General features: G+C 41.3%; 1 protein-coding gene across 2 annotated transcripts in view; it reads left to right on the top strand.

Annotated features, from left to right (window-relative positions):
• The first annotated feature begins 6,744 nt into the window (after positions 1-6,744).
• Positions 6,745-15,268, top strand: part of pde7a (phosphodiesterase 7A) — a 158,541-nt gene continuing 150,017 nt past the window's right edge. The window contains exon 1 of one of the 2 annotated variants that reach the window (XM_060822676.1): positions 6,745-7,737. In XM_060822676.1, coding sequence (XP_060678659.1) covers positions 7,594-7,737 — 144 coding nt within the window. In that variant the 5' untranslated portion in view covers positions 6,745-7,593. The remainder of the gene's footprint in view (positions 7,738-15,268) is intronic. The other variant, XM_060822677.1, reaches the window with a different exon arrangement.

Here is a 15,268-nt window from a genome sequence, read left to right as displayed (position 1 = left end):
AAGAGACATCATGTGGTTTTGTATAAGAGTGTCTCAAGCCACCATTGCATGCCTCTTAAATGTTACTCACCTACAGTTCAAGAGATTCCTCACCTTGAGCGGCTTGCTCAGAATCTTCCCTGTTGCCTGAAGATTGTGAATGTATCCTGTTGATATAGGCATTGTTGTGTTTGATGGTACAGAGCACACTGTTTCCTCACAATGTGCAAGACCCTCATTGGGGAATACAGTTGTGCTTCCCCTGATTGATTTTGACTTTGGAAGCGCATCTTCATTTGCCCAGTGGGTGGCTTGATGGTTGCCTGAGCACACCGGTGGACAGTTGTCATAACCTTCTCCTCTCTTCTCTTGCAGGACACAGGTTTCTCACAGGCATCGATAGGCATGTCTTCCAATTTCATCAAAAATCCATCCATTCTGGTATCAAGGCTGCTTTGCAGAATCTGTGCATGTACCTGCAGGGTTTGCTTTGTGATTACAAATTGGATGGACGTTGTTGGAACTTTTTCATCATTAAGGCTGTTTGATAGGAGTCTTGGTAGTCATGTGCATGCAGTCATGTTACCTTGCACCAATGGAAATCCAGAGCAATTGCTTTGAAGCCAATGGTCCTCTCTGATTGTATGATTCTCCAGCTGTCAGGATCCAATCGTAGTCACTGCTTCTCCTAAACATTGGTCATCTTCTTAATGTCCGACAGACTCCAGAAATATTGCCATGGATCTTTGGAAAGATCCAAATGTGAAAAACGTGATTTTTTAATTTCTTTATTAATTCATGGGATGTGGTTGTTGCTCGAATGGTAAGGAGAAAGTGAGGACTGCAGATGCTGGAGATAGGAACATTTCTGAAGAAGGGTTCATGCCTGAAACGTCGATTCTCCTGCTCTTTGGATGCTGCCTGACCTGCTGCGCTTTTCCAGCAACACATTTTCAGCTCGAATGGTAAGGCCAACATTCTCGTTTGCAATCTGGGGTCTGGCTGTATATTGCAGTAAGCCGGGAGGCAAGTGTATGCTAGTCCAGGTGAGGACAACAGATTTCCTTCACTATAGGGCATTGGTGAACCAGAATTTTTTTTAAAATGGCAATTGATAATGGTTTCATTGTCATAATTATGCAAAATAACTTTCAATTCTAGATTTATTCATTGAATTCAAATTCTACAAGTTGACATGTCCCAGATCATTAGCCTATATTCAGAATACTAACCCAGTGACAGTACCATTGTACCCCCTTATCCTAGATCCATGGCAATCTTCAGGGGCATGGTCATTGAGTTTCCAAAGCTCTTGGCTTTCAGCTAATCCTAAAGCATGCTGCATAAGTTGATGATGTCTCTATAACAGAGGCACAGTCTTCACATTGTAAATATCAGATAGTCAGTCTGAGGAAAAGAGTATTTGAGGACAAGAATCTCAAACCTAAAATCAGAGTTTACATGTTTGTGCTTTGGAGACTTGAACTGCCCACAGCAGGAATCTCCAAGCACTGGAGAAGTACCATCATCAAAGCCTTTTATTCACTTCATTCACGGGATGAGGGCATCATTGTTTAGGCCAGCATCTATTGCTCAGAATGCAGTTAAAAGTCAACCACATTTCTGTGGGTCTGGAGTCATATGTAGACCAGACCAGATATGGATAGCAGTTTCCTTCCCTAAAGAATATTAGAGAAACAGATGGATTTTTCCTAACAATCAGCAATGGATTCACAATCATTATCAGAATCTTATTTCCAGATTTTTGTTTTATTGAATTCAAATACCACCTGCCACTGCAGGATTTGAACACAGGTTCCTCAAACATTACCTGGTTCTCTTGATTAACCATTCAGTGATAATATCGCGAGGCCATTACCTTCCCTGCTGCCTTTACATGATCTTCCAAATCCAGGGCAAGAAACACTTAGCAGCAATCCTATTCCAAGACATCTGCTGTGAATCAAAGTGCTAATCACTCAGAACTAGTTCTGCTGGAACGAATGTGTATGTGTATGCCTGATACCACACGCCTGAAGCAACTGCTTTACTTGGAATCCATTTGGGGTAGAAGACTCCAAAAAGGACAGCAGAAATGCCTTAGGCATGTCCTCAAAACATCCCCGAAGAGGTTAAACATGCCTGTCAACTCATAGGAGTCCCTGGAGTGTGACCAATCAAAATGGAAAAGGTTTATCTGAAAAGTTACTATTGAAACATTTCATTGAGAATGAGCAGTCAAAATCAAGGCATCGCATAAATCTCCAAACAACCTGCCTATTCTATCCTTTAAACACCTCCCACCCTGAATGTGCCAGAATTTACAAATCACACTTTGGATTCATCAGCTATTTCAGGACCCATTTCAGGACGGGGTTCAAATCCTGCAGTGGCAGGTGGAATTTGAATTCAATAAAACAAAAATCTGGAAATAAGAGTCTAATGATGACTGTAAATCCATTGCTGATTGTTAGGAAAAATCCATCTGATTCTCTAATATTCTTTAGGGAAGGAAACTGCCATTGAACTGGAGCAGAAGTATCCTCAATCCAGAGAGACTATAATTGAGGAGCAGTATATCTGCAAGTATTTGAGGCATGTCTGATGGACCCTTTCCAGTGTGCTGGACCTCGGCATTGTCAGCTTCTTTTGGTGGTCTCCAGCTGGTACCTTCCTATTATCTCTGCTGCAGACCATGCATCTGAGACCATGCATAGTTCCCTTCCCTGTGTTCACTCAGTACTTCACATGGCTGCTTTCCCGAGGCACTGGCCAAGGATCAGAAAATATGTAGTTCCTGTGGACTGCTGACTTATTTCAAAACTCCATGTAACATTGAAGAAGGTTCCATGCAAATGCATGTTAATTGCCCACTCAGCAATATAAATGAATCATGTCATAGACATCAGCAGGTGGATTACAGCAGTTCAAAAAAGGCAGCTCACTACTAAAAGGGATACTATGCATGGGCAATAAATGTTGGCCCAGCAAGCAATGCTCACATCCCACAAATGAATTTAATAGAAAATGATATCATAGACACAATAGTCTCTGAGCTTTCCTATCATTGATAAATGGACATGATAAAATGCTGGGTTTCAGGGATGAGCTAATTTTATTGCAATAATCCCTTCAGGTCACACAGAATTAAGCCAGCTGAGATATAAATGTGGAATCTTGACCTCAAATAAAAATATGGAGTGGAAAATCAGGAAGGTTCTGCAAAATCTTTATGAATCTCTGATTAGGCTACAATTTGAGGGAGTGGATCCAGTACTGGTTACTAAACTTTAGCAAGGATGAGTGGTTTCTTGAAAGGGTGCAGTCCAGGTTTAAGAGAATTGTTCCTGTGATGATGGATTCTAGCTACAAGGTGAGGTTGAAGAAGGAGGGACTGTTTCCCATAACCTTAGTTCCGAGGAGAGGAGTCGATAGAAGTGTAAAAATGTACAGTAGGATAAGGTAAGGTAGACAATGATAAGCACTTTACATTAGATGGTTGCATAAGTGATACAGTTGAATGTTTTGGCTAACAGATGAAAGGAAAATTGAAAAGAAAGCTTTATTATACAGCAAGTAGTAATGACCTGAAACATTCTGCCTTTTGGGGTGGTAGAAGCAGAAGTGAGTTGAGGTGTGGTGCTGGAAAAGTGCAGCAAGTCAGACAGCATCCAAGAAGCAGGAGAATCGGCATTTCAGATGTAAGCCCTTCATCAGTAATGCACAATGATTGTAAAAAGGAAATTAGGAGATAACAACACTTGATGGAAATAATTATGCAGGGCCTTGGGGATTCAGTGAGGTGAATAACACTGGTACAGAGAGGAGCTTGCACAAACTTGAGGGGTTAAATGGCCTCCGTCTGTGCTCTATGACTCAAAGTAGTATAAGCAGTTTAACCGCAGCTACAAAGAAACAAAATGAAAGCATTACATCACTAAGTGTAATATGAACAGATTCTTACTGCAAAAATATTAAGTATCTATTTTCTAGATTTACTTTCACCAAGATACATATATTTGTGGTGATGAACAGAAAAATGTAAAAACACAGTTCAAGTTACTGAAACCTTCCAGAAAGGAAAACAAAAAAAAAGTCAGTGTAGTACATATTCTTTTAAACAGCTGGCTCAGTTTGATTGGGGAAGTAGACTAACAGGTTTGGCAGGAAATAAACAAACAAACAATGTGAAACAGTTAAAGAAGAAATTGAAAATGTTCAACTAAAAACATTTTATTGGAAAAGAAATTCTCCAACAAGGAAGATGCAGCTGTGGTTTACTAGGGAAGCATAGGGAGAGTAGATGAGGCAAGAACATTTAAAAAGTTGTAGGAGCTTATACATAGTAACAAGGAACACAGCTAAAATGAGGCATTATTGGTAGACAGGAGATAGTAGGAGGAGGATAGTATTGCTGCTGAACAAATACTGTAGATCTGTCCTCACAAATCGAAGAGACAAAATTATTCATCAGAAATAACAACCTAATCAAAAAGGCTAATGAGTGAGGAACATTTGTAAACTCATTTTAATTACTTTCTTAGAAAAATAAAATCATACAAATGTGGAAGTGCATAACAAATTTTTTTTTAAAAAATGGGATCTGTCATCAGATTAATTTCAGATTTTCAGGAGTCAACATTTTTCTTTCAATCCAGTAAGAAATACTCTATTGGTACATTATTAGAACACAATATTAAATGTGACATCTACAACCTGTGGTAATCTCAAAGCTGGTGAATGTTTGCCTCCAGTTGGCTATCTTTTTGATGCAGCATTCATGATATTATCTTGCTTCACCTTGGGGCTCTATTGGGTCAGTTGGCTGGGCTGCCAGTATAGTGAAAAATTTATACATCACCAATTACAGTGCCAACTTAGATACAAAAGTACTTAGGTACATCATCTTTTGTTACAAGATTTGTTGAAGAAATCAAACGTCCAGCCTTACAGAAAAAAGTTCAGTGCAACAGACCACGCTGGCACTTAGCTTCCAGTCCACACCGGGCCCTGGCTCCTTATTATACCCTGAAGTCACATGCTACGATGCATGATAACAGCATGAGCATGTCTCTTTAAAACTACACTCACCTACTGATGAAGACATAACACAAGTCCCCTGTTCCAAATGTTAATGGAAAGTAATTGTTACTGTTTTAAAAAATGTTTAAGGACGCTAGCACTCAGGGATGGCATGGTGGCTCAGTGGTTAGTACTACTACCTCACAGCACCAAGGATCTGGGTTCAATTCCAGCCTTGGGTGACTGTCTGGCGTGGAGTTTCGCCCCATGTCTGTGTGGAATTCCTCCCACAATCCAAAGGTGTGCAGGCCAGGTGAATTGGCTATGCTAAATTGCCCATAATGTTAGGCGCATCATTCGGGGGGGAATGGGTCTGGCTGGGTTACTCTTTGGAGGTGAAAATGTGTTGCTGGAAAAGTGCAGCAGGTCAGGCAGCATCCAAGGAGCAGGACGTTTCGGGCATGAGCCCTTCTTCAGGAAACGTCGATTCTCCTGCTGAACAGGTTGATTAGAAAATAGCTAAGAAAGAATGCTTAGTGCAGTTGTAATAAAAGCAGAAATTGCTTGAGACTCAGCAGGTCTGGCAACTGTGTGTACTGCTTACAAGATGTACTGCAGAAATTCACCAAAGATCCCGAGACCGTACCTTCCAAACCCATGATCACTTCCACTAGAAGAACAAGGGCAGCAGATACATGACAACATGACCATCTGCCAGTTTTGTTCCAAGGCACTCACCATCATGGCTTGGAAATATGTCACTGTTCCTTCACTGTCACTGGGTCAAATCCTGGAATTCCCTCATGAACAGTATTGTTGATGTGCCTACAGCAGTTCAGGAATGCAACTCAGCACCACCACCTTGAGGGCAATGAAAAGTGGACAATTCATGCTGCCAGTTAGTGATGCTAACATTCCACAAAATGAATATATATATTTGAATAAAAAGTTGTGGAGTTAGAAACAGAGTTAATGTTTTGAGTCCAGCATGACTCTTCTTCAGAACACCTTTCTGTGCCAATGTATTTGAAACAATTTGAAATGTTCATTGAAGATAGTAAGGACAGCTGATGCTGGAAGTCAGAAGTTGATAAAACGTTTAGTTGGAAAAACACAGCAGGCCAGACAGCATCGAAGGAGCAAGACTCTTCATCAGGACTGAGTCCATTGAATGGAGTGAAGAGTGTTCTGGTGTTTGAAGGTTTTCTGAAGAAGGTTCACAGAGTTAACATTTTGAGTCCACTGGCCTTGAGGTGTTAACTCTGTTTTTCTCTCTCTCCTCAGAGATGCTGTTTGAGTTTCTAATAAATTTCGATTGTGTTCTATTTCTCCAGATTTTATTTTTGTTGTCGTTGTTCCCTCTGTTTCAGATTTCCAGCATCCCTTTGTTTGCACTTGGGTGATGAAAAGTGTGTACATTTTGCGATTGCCAAGCATCCTTCAAAAAGATCCGCATGAATAATATTCAGGGCGCTCTGCTCTCCTGCAATAGACAACAACAAAAATCAATGCCAACTGTGTACTCAGCAGAGTTGATAGCACGTTGTTAGGGCATGACTCATGAGAGGAGGTGGTTACCTCCATTGGATGCTCCTGAGCCTCAGGGTAGACCCTGCCTACTCTTGTTGTGCTTTCGAGTAACGTGGGAAACCGGGGGCTTCCATCCAATCAGCGCCCGGGTAACATTTCGTGAACCCGGAGGGGTCCAATAGCGAGACGGGTTAGAAGCGATACCCGCTCTCCGATTGGTCGGTTCAATTTCTCGCGCTGGGACACAGCCGTTTTGTTTAAAAAAAACAAACCCAACGGTTTCCCCTTCGACGTTCCCCGTGTGACCCCCGGGGGGGGGGGGGGGGGCACAGTTGGCCTCACGGTGAGCCCGCGAAGGAGAAGAAGGTGGAGGAGGGGAGGACATCCTCCATTTCCCCTTCCTCCGTCTCTCACCGACTCCGAGGAGCCGGCCCCGGGGGCCATGGCGTCGTTTTAAAACAAAAAGAGGCCGCGAGAGATGAGGGAAGGTTCTGGGGAAGAGGGAGCGAGTAGGAGCAGGAGGAGGAGGAGAAGGAGGAGGAGGAGGGTGAAGGGGAAGGCCTCAGTGTCCGGATCGCGCTCGTTCCTGCCACCGGTGTCTCGCCGATAACCGAGAGAGAGTTGGGGGGGGGGGGGGGGAGAAAAACAACAACATCCTCAAAAACAAAACAAATCCTGAGAGAAAATACTGAAGAGGGACTGTTTTGAGCAAGGTTCCCGTTGACGCAGCGATGGGCCTGAGGGAGAGCGGTGGTGCCCGGGGCTCGGTGCCTCACATCGGCCGCAGTTTATCTTCACTCGGAAACCCGGAGAGCTGAAGGTGGCCGGCCCGGGACTCCGGGGAGAGAGAGAGAGAGACACAGAGGGAGGGTGGGGGGTGCTCCGGCACCGAGTCCCGTCTCTCTCCATGCGGCAGTGCTGACTGCTGACTTTTGTTTTTCATTGTTGTGGGTTTTGTGTTTTTACTTTGTGGGGGTCGTCGCTGCTGTTTTCTTTTGTTTCTCCCTCCGTCCGGCCCCCCAAGGCCCTGACACGGGGCCCTCCCCGTCCCTCCGTGCTCCGATGGCACTATGTTACCAGTACCAGCTCCCGGTGCTGCCTCTCGACAGGCCGGTGCCCAAACACGTCCTGAGCCGCAGAGGCGCCATCAGCTTCAGCTCCAGTTCGTCCTTGTTCGGCTGCGCTAACCCCAGGGTGCTGTCCCAGGTAAGAGCAGGTCGTCTCCCCTTCTCCTCCTCTTCCTCCTTCCCCTCTTCTGCTTCTCCTTTTAGAGCCAGAGGTTCTTTTCTTCTGCTCTTTTCTCCTCCTCCTCGTCTTCTTGTAGAATCAGATTTTTCTCCTCATCTCATCATCTTTTCTCCTCATCTCTTCTTCTCGTCCTCCTCCACCTCACTCGCCCTCTCCCTCATCTTCCCCTTGTCCTTCTTACGCACCCACCTACCCCCAGCACGTTGATCATTGCAGTGTTGAACTTGGTCTGTAATAATATAGCCTAAGTTTGAATCTAATATGTTCATGAAGTATTCTTGATATCATACCTTGCTGAGATTTTAGGATAGTCCATAACTTTTTCTTTGCTGCAGAATTTACATAGGAGATGTGACAACATCCAGACAGAGAGAAATAATTGATGTTATCAGATCATTGACCTGAAACAACGTACTGAAGATGTTAAACACTCATTCTTGTGTTCCTCTCTGAAGATGTTACCAGACCTGCAAAGTAATTCCTGTTTCTTCATTGAATTTCAGAATTCCATCAGCAGTGTATGCTGTTGCAAATCTTTTCTTGCCCTGAATATGTTGATAACTGGATGTCTAAGAATGTATATTTTATATACATTATATAATGAAGTTCAATACTATTCTCAATTGTTTTCCGGTATAAGTTTTTTTTTAAAGTTTACTTCTGATTTGTGGGAAGGACCAACATTTATTGCTTGGCTCTAATCATTCCGGGCCTGTTGTGGCCTGTGTGGCAAGGAAGAAATGGTAATACATGAATCTTGGACTGTAAAATGGAGATTAGTATTTCCATGCCACACGCCTTTTTATAGGCTTGGTACATGCTGTTTGAAAAGCTTTGGAACATAGGACACAATTTAGCCGAGTTAAACAACGATTCTCTCCAACATTAGTGTAAGCTGGTGACTGGATCAACTAAACAGCTTTCTAACAAACAAAGTTGGAGAAACTCAGCTACTTGAGCAGCATCTATGAAGAGAGAAAAACCAAGCTTTTTAGGTTTCTTATTATGTTGCTGGTGTTGTACTCATTTTAAACAAAGAAATTGAGATGTGAACTGATTACGGTAGGATACTCAGCCTGCTCTAGTAGCTATTTGATTTTATTTAGCTTCTTCCGTTTTGTCTGTTTAATTTTGGGCCCTCAATGTATTTGATGGGGACTTGATATTGGCATTGATATTGGATGTTAAAGAGAAGTGGTTATCTCATTGGGATGGTCATTGGAGGCAACGGCCTACTGGTATGGGAACTGGACTGTTAATTCAGAGATCCAGCTCATGTTCTGGGGATTGAGATTCAAATCCCAAATCTACTAATGTGGGATTTGAATTCAATAACAATCTTGAAATAAGAATTAATGCTGACCACAAATATGATATTGATTTTTCATGTTCATTAGTGTCCTTGAGGGAAGGATACTGCTATCCTTACCTGGTCATAGTCAAAGAGATGTACAGTACGGAAACAGACCCTTCGTGCTGACCAGATATCCTAAGCTAATCTAGTCCCATTTGCCAGCACTTGGCCCATATCCCTCTAAACCCTTCCTAGTCGTATACCCATCCAAATGCTTTTAAATGTTGTAACTGTACCAGCCTCCTCCACTTCCTCTGGCAGCTTGTTCCATACACACACCATAGTTGCCCCCTTAGGTCCCTTTTTGAAATTTTTCTCCTCTTGCCTTAAGCCAATGGCCTCGAGTTCTGAGCTCCCCCAACCCAGGGAAAAGACTGTCAGTTCCCCCAAATCTATGCCCCTCATGATTTTATAAACCTTTTATATGGTCACCCCTCAGCTTCCGATTCTCCAGGGAAAACAGCCCCAGCCTATTCTGCCTTTCCCTATAACTCAAACTTTCCAACCTTGGCAACATCCTTGTAAGTCTTTTCTGAACCCTTCTGAAGTTTCACAACATTTTTCTGATAGGAGGGAGACCAGAATTACATACAATATTCCAAAAGTGACCTAACCAATGACCTGTACAGTCACAACATGACCTCCCAACTCCTATACTCCATGCTCTGACCAATTAAAGAAAGCATACCAAACATCTTTTTCTATCCTATCTATCTGTGACTCCACTTTCAAGGGACTATGAACCTGCATACCAAGGTCTCTCTTCAGCAACACTCCCCAGCACCTTACCTGCCCTGATTTGCCTTTAAAAAATGCAGTACTTCACGTTTATCTAAATTAAACTGTATCTGTCACACCTCAGCCCATTGGTCCATCTGATCAAAATTCTGTTGTACTTTGAGGTAACATTCTTCACTGTTACACTACACCTCTTGGTCTGTCCTAATATGATTCCGACAATGTGGTTTATAATTAATTGCCCTTTGGGGAATTCAGGATGGGGATTAAATGCTGGCCTAGGTGGTGACACCCACATCCTCTAATGAATTTTCAAAAAAGTTACTAAATAGCTCATGCCTAGATGTTGTCCAGGTTTTGCTGCATTCAAGAGTCACTGAACTCCAAACCTGAATTTTGGCAATTGCTTTTCTACTTTCTAATTCAAAAGCACTTAGGTTTGCTGCTGTCTCAGTTGAGATTAACAACTTCAGCACAAATTCAGCAATTTGTCACACTCAGCACACTACATATTTCACAGAGTCAACACTTTGTACCTTACACAACTATTCAAGAACAATTTCTTTGTCTATTATTAACTAACGGGTTGCTGCTTGTATTAGATTTAGCACTGACTGCAAAAACAAACATTTGTATATCATTAAAGTACAATTACTTAGTGTACTTAATCCATTCTAGATCTTATGGGGTATAGTATTTGGTGAAAATATGTTGCTGGAAAAGCACAGCAGGTCAGGCAGCATCCAAGGTGGTTCCTGAAGAAGGGCTCATGTCTGAAATGTCGATTCTCCTGCTCTTTGGATGCTGCCTGACCTGCTGCACTTTTCCAGCAACACATTTTCAGCTCTGATCACCAGCATCTGCAGTCCTCACTTTCTCCTATTGTATTTGGTGATTTTTATTCAATAATAGAATTATAATTTTCAACCATCCCCAATACAAATAGCATTAGTACTGATGTGGTTACTTAAAGTGATGAGAGATGTAGTTCTTGCCATTTTTCTTACAGGCATTTATTTCCAAACTACTCTCATGTAGTTGTTCTGAAGTGAATGTGTGGAAAATAAACTGCAATGGTCACATGATAGGAAATGCGTTTTGCACTGCTTTATTTTGTAAAAGATAGCTACAGATGCCTTGCATGTCTTATATTTTGTATTATAATTGAGTGACTTGCCAATATTGTCTTTCAATTCTCCCAGGTGATATGGCAGGTAACTATTCATTTTAAATTACTCTATCCCTTCCATCAATCTATTTCATATGCTCACGTTGTTTCTAAACTTTTATTTTCCAGTGCTACTGGATAATTTTAATACTTTAATTCCTTCTTGGTTGCCCCTGTTCCCCCCCAAAAAAAAAATTCACCTCTTCTGAACAATATCATTCCCTCTGGGTGCATTCAGCTTTATAGGACTCAAAGTTCAGATATGCTGCTTTCACTTCTTCCTTGCTAGCCTTCCACACTCTTAGACAATTATGTCCTGGTGCTGAGGCCCATGTTGCTTGCCTCACTTTGTTTCTCACATCTGTGATGTCGAAACATAACCAGAAATTACTAGAACATCTCAGCAGGTGTGTCAGGATCTGTGAAGATAAATCAGTTGATGCTTTAGGTCCAGTAATCCTTCATCAGAATGGGGTAATAAATCTGGACCCAAAATGCTAACTTTGATTCCTCTTCAAAGATCTGCTAAGATTTTGCAGCAATTTCTGGTTTTGTTTCAGATTTCCAGCATCTGCAGTTCTTTTGGGTTTTTGTGATGTTGGTTTTGTTTTATTTTTGTTCCTTCATGCATGTTGCCCTAGTTGTATGGAGGAATGATGCTTGCAGTAATGTTTTTAATGTGTGGTGGTGATGGATTTCCAACAGTGCTCCTCCAGCCCATGTCCATGCTCTCACCATATTCTCTATCTACGCTCTCCATGCTCCTGCTCTTTTTTTCCCCTGCATTTACCAAGGATAGACAGACCCAACAAGGGTAAGAGGCATGTTCATCATTCTGACATTTAAGTAAACTTGTTTCTAGCAACAATATTAGAAACCATTTTACAAATGCAGACACTTTAATATTGGCAACTGTGCAGAATTAGGTGCGATGAAGGTGACTGTCCTTTACAACAAGGCATATATTTGACTGTTTGTTATGGTCTTCATTGATATCACAAATGGGATCATATCTATACCTAGGACAAAGAAAGGTGATTATGTATCTTGGTCAACTGAACTTGCCTCAGTATAAGGTAAAAAGTGAAATGTATTCAGTACCATTTGTAGTTTATGGATGTAAGTTTGGTTGCTGAGCTGGAAGGTTTATTCTCAGATGCTTCGTCACCACACTAGATAACATTATCAATGAGCCTTCCGGTGTAGCACTGGTGGCATGGCCTGCTTTTGATTTGCTGACTTGTAGTATAGATGTAAGAAGCCATTCAGATTTTAAAAGGCCAATCAAGTCAACCTCCGGTTTCCTCCCACAGCCCAAAGATGTGCACGTCAGGTGAATTGGCCATGCTAAATTGCCCATAGTGTTAGGCACATTAGTCAGAGGGAAGTGGGTCTGGGTGGGTTACTCTTTGGAGGGTCGTGTGGATTTGTTGGGCTGAAGAGCCTGTTTCCATACTGTAGGGCATCTAAAATATTGTAGTGAACATCTAGATTTAATTATAGCACCTTGCACAGAGGTAGGACTGTACCATTCACAATTCTTTAAGATGATAAAAAATAGAAGCAGGAGTAAGCTATTGAATTTTTTGACTTTGTTCCCACGTTTTGTTTAAATCATCTGGCACATATAAGATCAGAAGTGTACCAATTGATCAAATATTCCTGATAACCAAGAGGTCCACAAACAATATAAAAAAACACAATAAGTATCAGAACTACAATACAGCGGCTATATACATCAGTTAAAAAATTTACAGCATAAATCACAAATAATAATGCAACTTTAACTTGCATAACATTTAACAGCAGAGTGCCTTCTCACTCGTACCCTCAACTGACTACTCAGATATTTTGAAGAGAAATTGATTCAATTGAATCAACTGTTGTTATTTTGTGTGAACATTCGATTGAACAAGTACTCACATGGGGGTAAACAAATTTTATAATTATGATTGTACAGAATTTTTTTTTTGAATTATGATTTTTATCAGTTTAATAAGAGCGGTGTGTTATAGAGTCATAGAGATGTACAGCATTGAAACAGACGCTTTGGTCTAACCCGTCCATGCCAACCAGATATCCCAACCCAATCTAGTCCCACCTGCCAGCACCCGGCCCATATCCCACCAAACCCTTCCTATTCATATAGGAATCCAAATGCCTCTTAAATGTTGCAATTGTACCAGCCTATCCCACGTCCTCTGGCAGCTCTTTCCATACATGTACCACCCTCTGCGTGAAAAAGTTGCCCCTTAGGTCTTTTATATCTTTCCCCTCTCACCCTAAACTTATACCCTCTAGTTTTGGACTCCCCGACCCCAGGGAAAAGACTTTGTGTATATATCCTATCCATGCCCCTCAATTTTGTAAACCTCTATAAGGTCTCCCCTCAGCCTCCGACGCTCCAGGGAAAACAGCCCTAGTCTGTTCAGTTTCTCCCTGTAGCTTTAAATCCTCCAACCCTGGCAATATCCTTGTAAATCTTTTCTGAACCCTTTCAAGTTTCACAACATCTTTCCGATAGGAAGGAGACCAAAATTGCACGCAATATTCCAACAGTGGCCTAACCAATGTCCTGTACAGCTGCAACATGACCTTCCAACTCCTGTACTCAATACTCTGACCAATAAAGAAAAGCATACCAAAAACCACCTTCACTATCCTATCAACCAGTGACTCCACTTTCAAGGAGCTATGAACCTGCACTCCAAGGTCTCTTTGTTCAGCAACACTCCTTGGACCTTACCATTAAGTGTATAAACTGCTAAGATTTGCTTTCCCAAAATGCAGCACCTCGCGTTTATCTGAATTAGACTCCATCTGCCTCTTCTCAGCCCATTGGTCCATCTGGTCCAGATCTTCTTGTACTCTGAGGTAACTCTCTTCGCTGTCTCTTTAAACTCAATAAAGCAAACAGCTTGTGAAGCCTGAGTTTTTTAAAAAAATGTTCGAACAATAGAAGCAGCCTAACTGGGGTCAAGTCCTACAGAACCAATATTTTTAGTTTTGGCTTTCTGCAGTTGCTGCGGTCTTGAAGTTGGATGTGGAAGTTCTTATTCCTCTCTGTCTCTGCTACATCTAAAATCTGGGGTTCTCTTCCTGCTGCTAGAATTGCATGTGAGAATCTGCTTTACTGAATTTGCCTTTGCCAATGGTGTGTTTATGGGTTGTTACTATATTGGAGCAGTTAATTAATAATATCTATTATTTTGTTAAGCATTTTGATGTTAAAATAAAAGAATTGGATTAATTGTATCTCTATTTTTACAGTATAGTTAAAATAAAGTTGAATAATTTGACCAGTCATATTGCATCTGGAACACCATACCTTACACTTGCATTTAAAATAAGAAAAAGTTAGGCTGTAGGCTATATTAATATATTTTGACGGGGGTTGATCTGGTCTGTAACAGCAGATGCATGAAGATATTTCTGATAGTGAGGGTGTCTAGAGTTAGAGGTCACAGTCTGAGGATATAGAGTAAACCATTTAGGTCTGAGATGAGAAGAAATTCTTTTCACCAGAGAGTGGAAAGCTGCAATCCATTACTGCACAAAACAGCTGAGACCAAAACATTGTTATTTCAAGGAGGAGTGGGAATTGTTATGAAAATGTGGGTGTACTGTACCTTTGAGTGTTAAAAGCTACTAGAACTACCTGACAGCATAAAGTGTTCTGGAAAAGATATAATGTAACATTTAGATCAAACAACTTGATTAACTGGTTGCCTGGAGACTAACAAATTTGAATTCTGCCAATAGTTTAAATTATACCCCCCCAAAAATAGCAAATCCCAATTAAATTTGAATTGAGTATATTGATAATCTTTAAAAGCTGGTGACACAATCTGATGCTTTGGGGTTATAAGGCTGGGGAAAATTGAACAGTTGAGAGGAGAACCGCCAGCCCAGCAGCTGCAAACTGCCCAGAGAATAGCTGTCTTAAAGATACCTTTATCAATCGGTAACCTGTAAGCAAATCCCCAAGAAGAAGCGAAGAAGACAGGAATACAGAGAAGAACCGAAAGCTGCCTGGCTTTGAGATAAGAAGTTTTGTTTTGTAAATTTTAATGGGGAGTTTTATTGGACAAGTATTATAGAAGGAGAGGTAAAAAGGTAGATTAGAGGAAGGAGTTGTAAATAGTTGTTAGTTAATTATTCTCTGTTATACTTAAGAAATAAGGTTGTTAACGTTTACTTTAAATAGTTCTTGACCACCTTGAATTTTC

Source organism: Hemiscyllium ocellatum, chromosome 4 (genome assembly GCF_020745735.1).
Source record: "Hemiscyllium ocellatum isolate sHemOce1 chromosome 4, sHemOce1.pat.X.cur, whole genome shotgun sequence".
NCBI lineage: Eukaryota > Metazoa > Chordata > Chondrichthyes > Orectolobiformes > Hemiscylliidae > Hemiscyllium > Hemiscyllium ocellatum.
The sequence above is the reverse complement of the archived record's forward strand: the minus strand, read 5'-3'. Positions and strand labels throughout refer to the sequence as shown.